Here is a 15,368-nt window from a genome sequence, read left to right as displayed (position 1 = left end):
CTCCAATAGTCTTGATCTTGACAAATGTTATCCAGGTCGTGATTCTGAACATTCAAGAGATTTTAGCCGTCGGTCGGACACTTAGGGTAATGCTAATGTCTGCAGTGCTATAACTTGCAAATCTTATAACTCGAAAAGTACTTAATGAAAATGAATTTAATTACAGTGTTTTAGAAAGTTCTCAAGGTAAGCTACAAGAATACGTAATGAAAAATGGGGAGTTTCGTTTAAAAAATTCAAAGTGACTTTGTCCTGACCTTGACAACGCCACCCAAAATCAAACCAATGGCACCATTTTATGTCTCCCTCAGAGTCCCAAAACTTTTGTCTGAAACATTTTTCCTTAAAATGCACTGTTCAAGAGATATTTGAGATGATCGATTAAAATGGGACACCCTGTATATATATATATATATAAGAAAAAATTTTTAAACAGAGAATTACAAATTATCTTTCCAAATGGCAATCATAATCATTCATCATAAAACTAGATTTTGTTAACATAGATATGTCATTACTCCGGATAAATTTAAATCAATGATCATTTAAAAAAAAAAAGAAAAAAATTACGATTGCATAAGAACGCATTAAGTACGTCAAAAAACAAATCAGAACATCCGTGTTCCCCTTTTACAAGATAATTTCTTTCTTGCGACCTCGTCCTCGTCAGACTCGTGCAACGACACAATAACGATATTTAATCGAGGCAACGAACCGTAACGCAATGAGTGGCAGCTTAAAGGAAACTCGGGAACAACTCATTTTTAATTTGGCAGACTTTAATTCTAGGACGTCGTTTTTCGATTAAATTTGCATGTTGCTCTCGTCACGCGAACTCGGTTGTCTGAAAATGCGCTCATTCTATTAACGGCGAAAGTGAATGAAATTCCGTGCGGCGCATTATAACGTAAGATAGGAATCGTCGAGCTATGAAATAGCACAGCAAATATTCATATATATATATATATATATATATAAAATACATAATAATAATCATTTAAAATATGTCAAATAAAAAATTTACAAACTTTGAACAAATAAATATTCGATATATTGATTCGATTTATTGAAACAATATAATATAAATCATATTATTTCAATAAAACAATAGAGATCTATTAAAAACTGAGAATTAAAAAAATAATGTACAGGGTGTCCCGTAAATTTTGGCCAATCGCTTTTGTGTACATAGAGCGGACTAAGCTGAGTCGAAAAGTCTTCTACCATTTTGTAATAGTTAACAAGATATTAATTATTAAAAATTGCCGAATATTGGCCTTCAATAATTTTTTATTCAAATACTACCAACTTTACAGAAAAACTGCAACAGACAAAAATCATTAATTTTCTTCTCATTAAACTTTAAGAATTTTTTTAGAATTTTTTATCAACTTTTTAGTACTGCATTTTCTTATTTTTACCAACACATGAGAAAATACGGTATTAAAAAATTCTTAAAAAATTCTCAGAACTTTATGAAAAGAAAATAAACAATTTTTGTCTCTCGCTGTTTTTCTGTAAAGCTGATAGTATTTGAATAAAAAATTATTGAAAACCAATATTCAGCGATTTTTAGTAATTAATATCTCGTTAATCATGGCGAAAATTGCAAAATGGTAGAGGATTTTTCGATTCATTGTCAGTTTAGTCAGCTCTATCTACACGAAAGCGATTAGTCAAAACTTGCGGGACACCCTGTATACATCCATTCATATCTCTTAAAAATGTTTTATATCTAACAAATTTATTTAAAAAGTATAATTTCAATTTAGATAATTATAATTTTTGTCATCACACGTTAAGTGACAATGACAAGAAAGAGAAAAAAGGAACACATTGCATGTATTATATAAATCATAAGATAAATTCCGGTTTCAGTAAATTGGATATCAGAATAGATCAGCCTCCTACGTGTCGATGTAAATCGTCGATGTAAAATCGCGGAGCACAATTGTGCTCTTTCAAGAGAAGAAAGCCGATAAAAGCGCGATACGACTTACATCGCCAGTTTCACGCTGGACCAAAGAGAGGGAGAGCGTGAAAAATGAAATTTAAAGGACAAGGATAGAGCGGAAGAGGAGGAGAGGGTGGCCACGGTTGTATTTATCACTCGGAGATCCCCGTAGACTGCACAATGCGAAACACGAGAGAGAGCCAAGCGAGAGGTCCGTAGAAACGAGACGCGATGTGGTGCAGGTAGATTTATGGGTGGCAACGGCGAAGGGGACAAGACGGAAAGGGGGATGGAACCGCGGAGGAGGAGGCAAAGGGGTCCAGTCGAGGAGAGAGACCGTGTTTGTGTCGCAGGTCAGCCGCACGGTTCACGGTCACGGGGACCGACCGGCGACCGGACTAGCCTAACGTAACCCGACTCGAGCAACCGCAAACTAAATTGCACCCTCGCATCTCCCTTCCTTCATTCTTTTCCTAAACTCCCCCACTGTTCATACTTCCTCTCTTGCTACCGCTGACTCCCGTCACGCGAGCACGCAGCATTAAAATTTATTAAGCTGCTCTGACAAAACGCGACGCCTGCTGGCTGACGATCGTACAGTAACTTTATCTTCCACGTCAATTAATTAGGTAATAGCCTGTGCAACTTTGCGATTTTTCATACATTTTGAAAATATGCAGCACATAATAGTCATATATATAATACAACAGTAGAATATTTTGATAGAAAAAACATAGGAACAACAATTCCTTATATTAAGTTAGAGGAACTTAAGCTCGCATATCTTTTGACGATTACTATATTTGTCACTTCCTTCGTTAAACATTCGGAATCTTTAAAAGTCATTAGCTTTTAGTACCGAACAGTTTTGCTCTATACAGCCATCTGCTCTGCATATTTATAATCACAGTAACTGCTTATACCATCGCTCTGTTAGCACTATCTTGTCAGAAGATTCAACAAAGATACTGTCAACGTTCAAGAGATACAATCTAAACAGTCGCAATTACAGACTGTGCGAAGGCGTGTTTGTCGCGAGCCCGTTGCGACACGATGATGAAGTCATCCGCCGATTGCAAATAGGGGATTACACTCGCTTCTCTTACTTTCAATTATCTAACACCTCATATACCTTTCCGTTAGTATGCTCACATAACGACGATGTACATAAAATATAATAATACCAAATAATATCTACTTATATCATTAATACGTCAAAATGTGACCGGATACAATTAAATTTATCTTTCTATTTAATTCTGTACAAATATACAATAATCACAAAATTAACACACATTATTGTTTCCGTCATGTTGGTTCAAAAAATAATTTTTTTTATTATTAAAAATTTGGTAATACATTCTAAAATATTTTCGCGTTTATGCAAATTGAAATTCGTCGTCTATTCAATATGTTGACAGGAACGAAAGATAAAACCGAGGATAAAACATATGTATCTTTTACTGTGCTATTGCAGTAACGCGTTGTAATAGCATATTGAGAAACACACAAAAGATAAGTAACAGAAGCGAGAAATAATACCAGGTGTCCGTGCAAAACGTGACTGTTCGATGTTTATTTAACATTTCCTTTCTACGAAATCATTTATTACGATGAAAACGTCATAATCACCTAATCTGAGTAAGTGAACGCATCGTAAACTGGAGTCTAACATTTCTCCCCTATTGGTCTGAGCCTTTCCTTCCGTGAAATTTATCGGTCGGGTGTGTCTCATTAAACGTCGACCGAAATGAAACACTATTCGTCGATCGATCAAACACGTACGAAAGTCAACGTAGAACCGTGTGTTAAAACAATAGAACGAGGAAAAAACAGCTAGAATACACAAACGATAAAAATACTATCGATATCGGCGTAAAAAAAGAACAGTAGAATATAAATTGCAAAGATAAATGTAAATATTATGTATCTAATATTATAATTTAAAACAGTATGTTAATTACATAATACAAATAGAAACGTCAACGCATATACTTTCTTTATGTCAAGTGACACTTTTATCAATTCTTATTGTAGTGTTTTAATTTGATTGACTATCCAATTATGTGTTTGATTTTTAACCGTTATACTGGAATGGCTAGCTACCTAATGAAACAATCGATTCTTTTTCTGGTTATACGTTTCTAGTAATTCTAATTATAAAACATATAAATATTTTAAAATATTATGGATAAACACAACCAGACATAGGCAGGCATTTTATAAGAATATTCAAAAGGGACAAAGATTTTTAAGATAAAGAACATGATTAATTGAAAATAATTATCAATCTGTATATAAAATAGAAAATTAAAAAACAGTAACATTAACTTTTTCAAAATTTGTACAAAACTAATATATAAGAGTATTCAAAAAAGCTACACGTTTTAAACACCGTTACTGTTTTGATTTAGGAATCTTATAAATATAACCACTACAATTCTTATATATTTCTCACGAATGCTTTCCACTTTGTTATGTCAAATATATATAAATTATGTAAACGTTTTCAAATATCTATCTATCTATCTGGAGCGATTATCAGCCGCACACGCGCGGTTTTACGAAGTACATCATGACGTGATACAATTATTAGAATGTAACTACGGCTAATGCCAATGTGATAATAATTGGATAATTACGAGTAGGCAACCGCGTTGCTGTATCTTTTCCAATTTTTTGTACCGTTATCGTAAATCAATGTATCATGCTCGATCGACTAAATGGTAACGCATTCCTCAATCACTTCGGAAGTGTAAAGTTTGCGACAAAAATGTTTTATACATTTACGTACTACACAAAATAATCTCGTCTTTGGCCTTTAGACCTGCTGCTTTTTTTCTCAATCATAATCTGCATTATAACAAGATGCAGCAAATGAACAAGAATAAAGCAAATACGATAAAGTAAGAGAAGAATGAAACAATAATACGGCAAGTGTTATGATATTTTAATATTATCAATTATAATTAAAAATATTAATAATTAATTAAACGTATCGATCTCAAATTTTCGAATAAATATAATTTTTTACAGAATGTAGTATTATTGCTTACTGAAATTATACAACGAAACATCCATTTTACAGCATATTGCACATATTACGATTTCAATATTATAAAAGCGAAAAATTCATTTTTCTCCCAACAATTATATTTATTCGTGAATAAGTGATTCATTTCGTTTTAATTAATAAATAATCAAACCGTCATAAACGATTTTTAAAAATCATTCATGAAAAGCAATTGGCAGAAATTTTTCTGATATTTTTTTTAATTTATTGGCAGGATTATATATATATATATATATCCTAGCTGTGGAAAAGACTGCTAACGACGGTAATTATCAATTGAAAGCGAGTTTCCGCCGGGCATGGAGCGATGCCTAATTGCATAATCTGTATACTGCGATCGTACCGCGGTTATCCGGCATGAGAGTCTGGCCGTAAAATGCCAACCTTGACGAGGATGCGTACTTGCATATGCAGCATCTCGCGTTCATCTCCGGCCGTTTGCATTTGCATTTGCGCGATATCGAGCTGATCGGATCATCGACCAAATAAACTAAAAAAATTATGCATTTACAAGATCTCTTTTCGATGTAATAAATGGAAGAGATCAAACAAATTGAAGATCAAAAAATGTAATATAGGACAAAAATGAAAATTTTCCTTATTAATCACTAATTTATTCACTTATTAATTGCTTAAATGGACTAAGATTTCCATTTAAATTCGCTACTTTTAGTGAAATTATTAATCATGATATTAATGTAAACAAAACTATTATATTCATTCGTGAATAAATTATATATTATATAATTTGTTTCGCGATTAAAATTTTATAATAAACGTTATAAAAGATAATAGTTATCTTAATATGATATTAATAATAATTAATTTCTGATTAATATTAATGATTAATTGCTATTAATTTTCTATATAAGAATATTAAATTGAAATATAAATAAATTTTATGATAAAATGTTAGATATTGCAAATTTTCAAGTGTATCATTTTCCAACTAAACTACAACTTGTGAATAACATTCCCTTTCTTCGAGCTTCTGTGTATGAAAACTTAATCACAGTCTTCTCTGATGTCCATCCATTTATATCTACCCCATAAAAAATAATAGTTATAGCTGAAACGAAGAAAGCTAATAAACGCGAAGACCATCCTCTCTACGAGATCTCCAACAAATCTGCGCCTTGTGCGTACCTATTTCAAACCGCGCTCGTAGCATTATTATTATTATTCATTCTTTTAAGACCATTTATTTCAGGTTTGCAGAGAGTACTTATTACGCTCCCCCCTGCAATTAAAGGGTTATAATCTACGATGTCGAGCTCTTGAAAATTCAGCGCCGTGGGCTCGAAAGAAAGTCAGTGCGATGCCGCGTGTACGCACAATAGGCGCCCGCTTTCGTCACTTTCTACATTTTTTACATTCGAAGTGAAGCAAACGTAACTTAACTGTAAGAATGGGAGAGGAAGGAGAGAGGATGAGATGAAACTATTGTGGAAATAGACAAGACGTTTGTTTGCGTCGCATGCTCCAACATACTTCAACAAGCTCCAACATGCTCCAACATACTCTATTGGAGCATGCTACGCGAATAAATCTAAAGTGTTGTATTCCTGAAGATGCGCAGTAGCAGAGTAACTCAGGTACACTGTTAAAAATGTCATGTTTAATGTACTTTTAAGTTACACATATTAAATTCAATTTTAAGACACTAAATTAAATTTATAAATGCATCTGCAACTGAAAAGTATATTTGTGTACACGTACATGAAATTTAGTGTACTTTTCATAAAATTATACAAAGTTTAGTACATATTTTATGAAATTTTATATAGATTTGCATAAAATTTAATATAAGTAAACGTTAAATTTAAGTTATTTACAACTTCATTTTGACAACATTAAATATTTTTAATGCACCTGTTTGAAATTTGTTTCCATGTAACGCAATTTCTTTTTTTTTTAACAGTGTAGAATATGGAGTCATAATTAAGTCATAATGATATCACAGAACACCCAGAGAAAAGGTTGCTCCGATTTAAAGAAATTTCGGTTAAAGAAAAAAATTTTCTTTGATTCAAACATTATTTTTTTTAAATCAAATAAAAATTTTTCTTTAACTGAAACTTCTTTAAATCGAAACAACCTTTTTCTTTGGATGAACATTATCATGACGTCATTTGATACTTAAAAATTAACTTGTGACGAATGAAGTCATGATGATGTGATTTTTATGTTCTACTTGAGAATGACGCTTACATTCAGAACCTATTTTTGCCGATTTTTGGTCGTACATTTAAGGCCAATTTTTTATTAGTCCTGTTGCCACAACGCATACACCTTATTTAATTCCACCATGGACGAAAATGTGGGGTGCGTTCAGAACGCTTGTAAACATCGTTTGTCCTTATCCAATATTTGATAGACAAGGATATGACACTAACAGCGTGTGAGCGTGAAAACGGAAAGCATCCGTGAAGACTGAAGACACGATGTATGTAATAGATGTATGCAATATTGAATCAGACTCACCGGCAGATTTCTGATGCCCAGCCGCACCTTGGAGTACTTCTTCATAAACACTCGCCAAAGCACGTAGGCCATGGCGACGGCGACGATGACGACGAGGATCGGCGCCGTTGTCTCGGACAATCCCGCCGTTTTCGCGGCCGGCGATGCTTCTCCCTCGATGAAACCGTCGTCAAAGACAACGTCCGTTGTCGCGCCACACGCGGGTCGTTCGATCGTCAGGAATCCGCGGCATCGTGGACGATTCGCGATACGATTACACGCGACACGAATTCACGAACCGGAATCACGAAGGGCGCCAACTTCCGCGCGAACGTTGGCTCGTCGCGAACGCGTTCTGCGGACTTGAAGGTTACGTCACACGATTACATCGCACGATTTGCGGACGCCGACAAGATGGCGGAACGCGATCCGAAGCATCGAACTCCTGTCTTCTGTGGCGGAATATACTTTTGGAACTTAAAGTCAGACGGACAATGTTTGATATTTGGCGAAAGCGAGAAAAAGAATTCTATGTAGGAATAAAAAAACAGACCTCTAAGTATTTGATGGTTTTTGAGGCGTGTAGTTCTGCGAATTCTCTTGGAATCAGAAGTCCAAGGGGGTCGGAAGACGACGGAAAAGTACCGAATTTGATCGGCAGGACGAACGGTTAGCTCGGTGATAATCTCGTCCCGCCACGCTTCGAGCCCACCACACGAGATCGGTTTTGATCGTTACGAATCACAAGTTACGCGCGATGACCTCTGTTCACGTCACGCGTCGCCAGCTCGGTCATTTGAATCAGCGATGAACTTCACACGGCCGACCGAACGGAACGTTACGAAACAGTTGCGCGCCGACATCGCGAAATTCGCTCCGCTCGTGTCAACCTTCGCGTCCTTCACTGCGCGTCTATCGCGCTCGCGGGCAACTTCACGCCGGTCACGTGCCTCGCAATCGAACGACGCGCAACGGAAAAAAGTACCAACGGAAATCACGAACGAAGGTCAACCACCGCTCATTGCACGAATATTATCTACGAATAAGTAATGCTTACTCTTTTATATAAAGGATTCTTGCAAGTAGCAGCAGAAGAATCACCGAGTGCGGACAATAGATTTATAAAGTTTCTGGCGGAACTAACCGCCTTTTGCAATCACTTCACGAATATCTGTATTCACTCGAAACGTCTATTCGATTTACTTGTGGAAAGTTAGAGGAATTCATCTGATCTAACGATAATTCATGATAAGTTGAATTATTCACATCATGAATTTCAAATAAAGGAATCGATTGGGTTGCCGCTTTGCTAATGATAATTATGTAAGGATAATCCGATCGACGCGCAAACACTAATCGTTTACCAATCGTGTAATGGAAGCGATCATCCAATATTGTATCAATATTGCGTTTGTAGAAGAATATCTCAAATAGCTGTTCAATATAGGCAGATGTACTTTCTTCTTTGCTTCCAGCCTGTAAATTTCAATTCGATTTACTTATAGAAAGTTAGAGGAAAAAATTTGCAACTAGCTATGTCATCTCCGATTGCGAAGTCGAGTCTATTCTTCGAAAGAACAAAAAAAAACAGGCTATTCTTACTATTCGGTGGATTACGTCATTCGATTCCGCGATCGCGGTAGCTCAAAGCGATCACGTCACTCGCGTTGATCGATGTCCAAAGGAGTTTCGTTGATTCGCGACGTTGCCGAACACAGTCGTGTCTCGCGTAATCCGACGCGCGATTATTCACAAAAAAGCACACGTACAAAATGTCACAGCGCGAACTAAACGCGTTATATCCACGTTACATCTACGTTAGTCAAAGGCGCACGTGATATTCGCGGCGAGCAACGACTCGCTCCTGCAGCTCACAGTCGATCGCGTCCAAGCGCGCTTCTCGGCGACCACCTCTCGCCGTTCGTACTGGCGCGAAAAATCGTCCGGCGTAGCGTTGTCGGCACGACAGGACGGTTTTCACGGATCACACAGATCGAAAGTACACACCATACGCCCGCCGGCGTCCGCTGCCGCGATGTAACTGACTTACTGACACGCGACACGACACACGCAACCGTCGGCGCGCGCTGAGCGCTCTCGCGACCGGCGCTGCCACGAGCCGCCGACGAACACCGCTTGCTTGCTCGGCTTGCTTGCTTGCTTGCTTTCGTGGAACGCGACGAAACGGAATATCTTGAATGAACGCGTCGGCGGAGCCGCGCATCCCGTTTTATCGGTTGAAATCTTTCAGACTATCCGGTATAAATATTACTGCCTCTTATTATTTCTCTATTGTCTGGAGAAATTAGCGCGGAGCGCACTACTTTCTGTACCTGATCCAAGGCGGCTCCCGACATGGTTAATGTACGCCAATTTTAGCAAATATATATTACACACATAATGTGCAATTATCCACACGAATGTAGGGCAATATTTAATGAATGTGAGTAAAGTGGTCTACGATAAAATTTTAAGACGTAAAACTTAATAAGCTTTAATCCTGAACTGTAAAATCAATAAAATTAAGAAATAAATGTTAGATATTTTAAAATTTAAAAAGAATTATAGTAAATATTATTTAGAGCTTTGAATAATCAAGAATCATTATAAAATATGTAAAGAAAAAAGTATGTTAGGATAAAAGAAAATATTGATCAATCAGTCGAATATGAGGAGAATAATTGATTATGATTAATCAATTTCTTACAGCTTGAGACTTAAAGCTTAAGTTTTACATCTTAAAATTTTATTGTAGATACCACTTAAAATGGCGCAACTTATATAAGATATATATTTATATGACACGTTGTTCAATGTTAAATCTATACTGTTCCTACTAAATATATCGTTATTTTTTACCAAAACGATAATTAAATTTGACACTATATCGAGTCAATTTGACATTATATAATGTCAAATATAACCATTATTTTAGTATAAAATAACAATACGTTTGAGTAGGAGCAGTGGCGACTCACGTCAAGTTAAATTTGACATTATAGATTTAAATGTAGATTCATTAAATGAACAGTGTTCATTTAAGTGTAGATTAGCCATCTGAATTTATTGGCAAGTATTTATGAATCACTAACCGATAATTATTACCAAATATAAAAATATTAATAATTCAAAAAAGAATGGAACAGATTTTAATAAGATACGAATTTAAGATTCTTTTTCCCATTTTTCGAACGTCTTATATATAACTTCAACATTTTGTTTAAGTTTTGTTTGGATCACATGGAGTATTTAATTGCTGTGTGCTCTGGTGAAAATTTTTCTCATAACTTTTACGAATTAGAACATTTTTCAAAAATACTCAGAAATATTCGGAAAGTTTACAATCTTCTCTTAGAACTGTTCATACAATTCTGAAATATTCTGAGATTTCTCATTCCATAATTTTGAAAATATATTTTTAACTTTTTTTTAGATTTTATAACATTTCATCAGAAAATTTACTTAGAACAAAAAATCTTAGAAATTTTAGGATATTTTATTAACATATTTGAAAAATTTTGAGAAAAGATGTACAAGACTTTCTGAGCATTTCTGAAAAGTGTTCCAATTCGTATAAAAAATGTAAGAAAGTTATAAAATTATACAGAAATTCTGGAAAATTATATGAAAAACTCCGAGAAAAATTTTCACCAGAGTGCACATGTTTATCTTCTGTGGATGTATTCAATGTAGTGATATTCATTTTGACTTATAACATGTTCATATATTCGAAAAAGGAATCGAATACTGCCTTTTGTAATGTTAATCAAGTTACACCATTAAATTTTGTGGACTGTTGGAAAGATGATAGCTCATTTCCTGCACATAAAACATGAACTCCCGAGAACGAAATAAAAATTGCTGACAAAGAAGGATCGATTTTCGTTCGTAATCACACAACACATTTATATAGGTAGTTTCATACATTTGTATACGTTTGGTTCCGAAAAAACAGAAACGAAGTGACAACGTGACAAAATGCTTCTCGTATTTCGCAATTAGCATCTATTCCGCGCTTTCGTTTCTCCGTGTAATCGTTTACTTGCTCGTTTTTTTTTTTATATTCAACCGCCGTTATTGCAACCTGTGTTACGTCGCTAATGCATACGTGCATTACGAAGAGACTAAAAATGCTTGTTATATACTGACAGAAGTACACACCTTTACCCCACGGGAGACAATGGGTGTGTCTGCTTCACGTGACGACCACGTGAGCACCCTCGAAAAGGGCTTTCCCGTTCTCCGGACATTCATTCATTCAGCAGGTCAGCCAATGTCGTGGGCGGCGTTGATGACCCTAGACTTCTCCGACCCAAAGTCGAAAAGAACCGAGACTGGTTACGAAAAAAGGGCAGAGAAAACGTACAATCAGCTTGATGTACCGTTCAACGGAATTAAAAGAGATTGCCGCATCATTTTGTGCGATTTCCAAATATGTCCGACGAGATAGTATCCAAGATTGCGGATATAATTAATTCTCGTAAATAAACATACATATGCTCTTTCGCGTAAAGGTAAAAATGTAATGAGGGAACATTTGCGAGAGAGAGAAAAACTTTCTATTTAAGAACATGAAAGATGTCTCAAATATAAATACAAGCTTAACAAATAAAGGTATACGTACTTTCTCACATCAAATAAAAAAGAACATTTACCTTTTTTTAAATATAATAAATATAATTTTTTCGCATTTATTTGGGTCTACTATAAATTTTGTTTAAATAAATTTTCATAAATATGAATGATCATGTCAATCTCGTCTGTATATTCATTTTCCTGTTTTCTTTAATCAAAGTCTCATAAAATATCTTTTTATCATGAGGCAACATTGTTACTTATATCGTTACAATCTTATTCCATCTCACGAGACACACGATTCAGAATGTTCTTAAGATTATGATATCGGACGATGCGATCGTGCATTCTTAATAGCCGAACAACCGTAGCCGAGCAATCGTTTTCTGCTCCCCTTTTTACGATCGAGAATCTGTAACCCGACAATTACTTAATCGTCAATTTATTTCGATAGCGACAGGCTGGATCCACGATGTGGCGCGGCAATTATTTTACTTTCCGCTTTCGTGGCGAGCGTGATCACGCACGGCGCGCAATTGCTGCCCGAGATCATTGCGCTGCATTAATCGATCTTTCTGTCGGACACAGCATGCGCGCATGAGGTACACTCTGGCAGAGTTAAGTAGATGTCAATGCGTTCCCACGTGTCCGTGTCTCGTCCGGCGGCCACGGTCCTTTCGTGCCCGGGATAGATACTTATAAAAGAAAACACAGACGTCTGTCATTTCGCAATGCCGCGCTAGCTGCCTTTCCGTATAGCGAGAGCAATACCTCGGTCAGTCGACCGATCCTCGCAAGTCGTAATTACTGTCCAATGAACATTACGCCTCTGGCGGTCCTATGAACCACAAAATACTTCGCATTTTACTTCACATTAAGAATTTCAAGATGTCCTCGTATCTTTTCGCGAGTTGTCCCTTTACAGAGAAATGCAACTAAACTAAAAATCTTTATTTCTATGGTCATACATGGAGAAATATGATGATGAGAAATATCACGCTTTATGCCGGAAGAAAATGAGAGTAATTAGAAAGTGAATTAAAATGTATCACAAGAAAGACGTACCTACTTTACTGTATCACGTATGTATCTATGTGTTTGTGTATCGCGTTGAAATCATAACGTGTAACATGAATCGTGAATCATTGACCAAGTTCGTTGAGTAAGAGGGAGGGTAACGCCGCGAACGTACACCACCACGAATTGACGATAGATAATGTGAGAGAAAGAGATCGTATTATCGCGATCTTGCGATGGACACGGTCGGGTTACTCGGAGGTTAATCGAACAACGTGGTGTGTGTAACGACAACAATTATTATCCGATCCAGCGAAATTGTGACATGCATATTGTTATCTTGCGAAAGCATTTTCGCGCTTAGAAGATTGCTCATTATTAAATAAGTACGTCAATATATCTATATACCATACACTCTATCAATTCTGGAGAGTCACGATTGTTCTACTTCAAACCAACACTTAATATGTAGCTTACATTTTTCCGTTTCACTATTTTATATAATATACGTCAAGTATCGTGTAAATCATTGTAATTAAAAAAGCCGATTTAATGTCTATATTAACCCTTACCGTATCATCTACAATTTGGTGCCTCATCCATACCATCAAGGGTCACTTCAAATCTCTTCGTTTTTTCACCTCTTCAAAATAATAAAAAAAATCTCTAAAAATTCACCAACATACTTTCGACTTTTTAGAATAAATATTGACTCTTTATTTTGGAAAATAATAAAATGTAGTATCATTTATAATTACCGAAAGGCTCAAAGAAACTTGCACGAACAGGAATCGCTCGGTCACTAGTTACCCATATTAGTACGGTAAGTGTTAAAACTTGAAATATCATAAGTATTATGAAATATCTAAAATAAAATTTTATACCTTAACTTTTGGCACTACTAAAGAAAAAATATATCATATATTCTTTACGGAGGGGTTTATTAATCAGTTAATCTAAAAGTTAATAATATGAAATTTTTAGGATATTTTAGTCTTAAATCATATCTAAATTATAAAATTGTTAAAATTGTAACCATAAATCATCACAAAATTAATTTCAAGTATAAGAATACGGTTTTTATGTATATATGTATTTATCTTATAAAATGTTAAATCTATATCCTATTGTATTCAGTTCGATTGCATTTTTTATTAGCGCGTTATTAGCGCTATCGCGTTTTTCCATGTTACGTTTAATGAATGGTAAAGCTACGATAGTATGAATAGTGCGTTCTCCGAATGTGATTATAGTATGTTATTTTGAATGCCTTTCGAAAAACATAAACATACAACGTTCGGCAAGCCGGCTTTCGATGTTGGGTTTTCGTACACAATAAACAGACGACGCGCGGTACAGCACGCCGCGGTATAATACAAGCACTGTCCGTAAAGTAAGGGCCTGAGCACAATAGAGGAACAAGAATTAAGATTTCAACCTATCAGAAATCGTGTATTCCGATGTAATCAGTTTCTGATAGGTTGAAATCTTAATATCTAATTTTTGTTCCTCTATTGTGCGCAGGCCCTAACGCTCTTACGAGGTTTTGGAGAGGACCGTTCTATACTTCTACGATCGCGACAAGCATTAATTATAGCAATGAAAAAAATCTGAAAGACTTCGAATTCCTAGGAGATATCGTTGTGCGCGGAGCAATCTTGGAGTGAACATTTTTTTTTATTTGTTTTTTCGTTGTAATGTAACTATTACACAATTTGAATCTTAATCTTAGTAATACGCTCTGCGCCGAATTTTAAATACTTTAATTTAAATAAATTTATTTGTAATAACACACACACACGATCAACTCTAATTATTCTCACCTTTGATTATTACCATCCTAAATAAATCCAACATATTTGTACGAGTATATATATATATGTAAATTATTTTATTAGTATTACCTTGTCCAAATTTTTAACCGAAATGGATAAAATTATGTGATTTCAATATGTTAATAATATGACTGAGTCGCGATATTATTTCAATAATTTTACCTAATTTCTTTTATTTATCTTTTAGATAACAACCCGAGCAGAAATTAGATCGGTAATGCCTGATGCATGACTAATGCCTGATCGGGAAAGAGTAGGGAATGCCATAATATGGAATTCCCGATCCTTACCTGATCGGGAAAAGATAGGGTATGTCATAATACGGAATTTCCTACTATGACCCGATCAGGAAACAGTAGGATGTGCCCTAATATGGAACTCCCGATCTGTGCCTGATCGGCAACAAATCAGAGAGCGCGTTTTAAGATTTTTTTCGGGTAATCCTGAAAGT

General features: G+C 35.5%; 1 protein-coding gene across 2 annotated transcripts in view; it reads right to left on the bottom strand.

The window, feature by feature from the left end:
* LOC108759792 (puratrophin-1) overlaps positions 1–15,368 on the bottom strand; it is a 341,347-nt gene that overhangs the window by 315,388 nt on the left and 10,591 nt on the right. Inside the window, exon 1 of one of the 2 annotated variants that reach the window (XM_018505418.1) lies at positions 7,512–7,921. The exons of the other annotated variant lie outside the window; for it this stretch is intronic. Within the exon in view, the coding sequence (XP_018360920.1) occupies positions 7,512–7,583 (72 nt within the window). The 5' untranslated portion in view covers positions 7,584–7,921. Of the gene's footprint in view, positions 1–7,511; positions 7,922–15,368 lie in introns of those variants that run through there. 2 annotated transcript variants of the gene reach the window in all.

Source organism: Trachymyrmex cornetzi, unplaced genomic scaffold, assembly GCF_001594075.2.
Source record: "Trachymyrmex cornetzi isolate Tcor2-1 unplaced genomic scaffold, Tcor1.1 scaffold205, whole genome shotgun sequence".
Lineage (NCBI taxonomy): Eukaryota > Metazoa > Arthropoda > Insecta > Hymenoptera > Formicidae > Trachymyrmex > Trachymyrmex cornetzi.
Note: the sequence above shows the minus strand (reverse complement) of the source record. Positions and strands in the feature narration are given on the sequence as shown.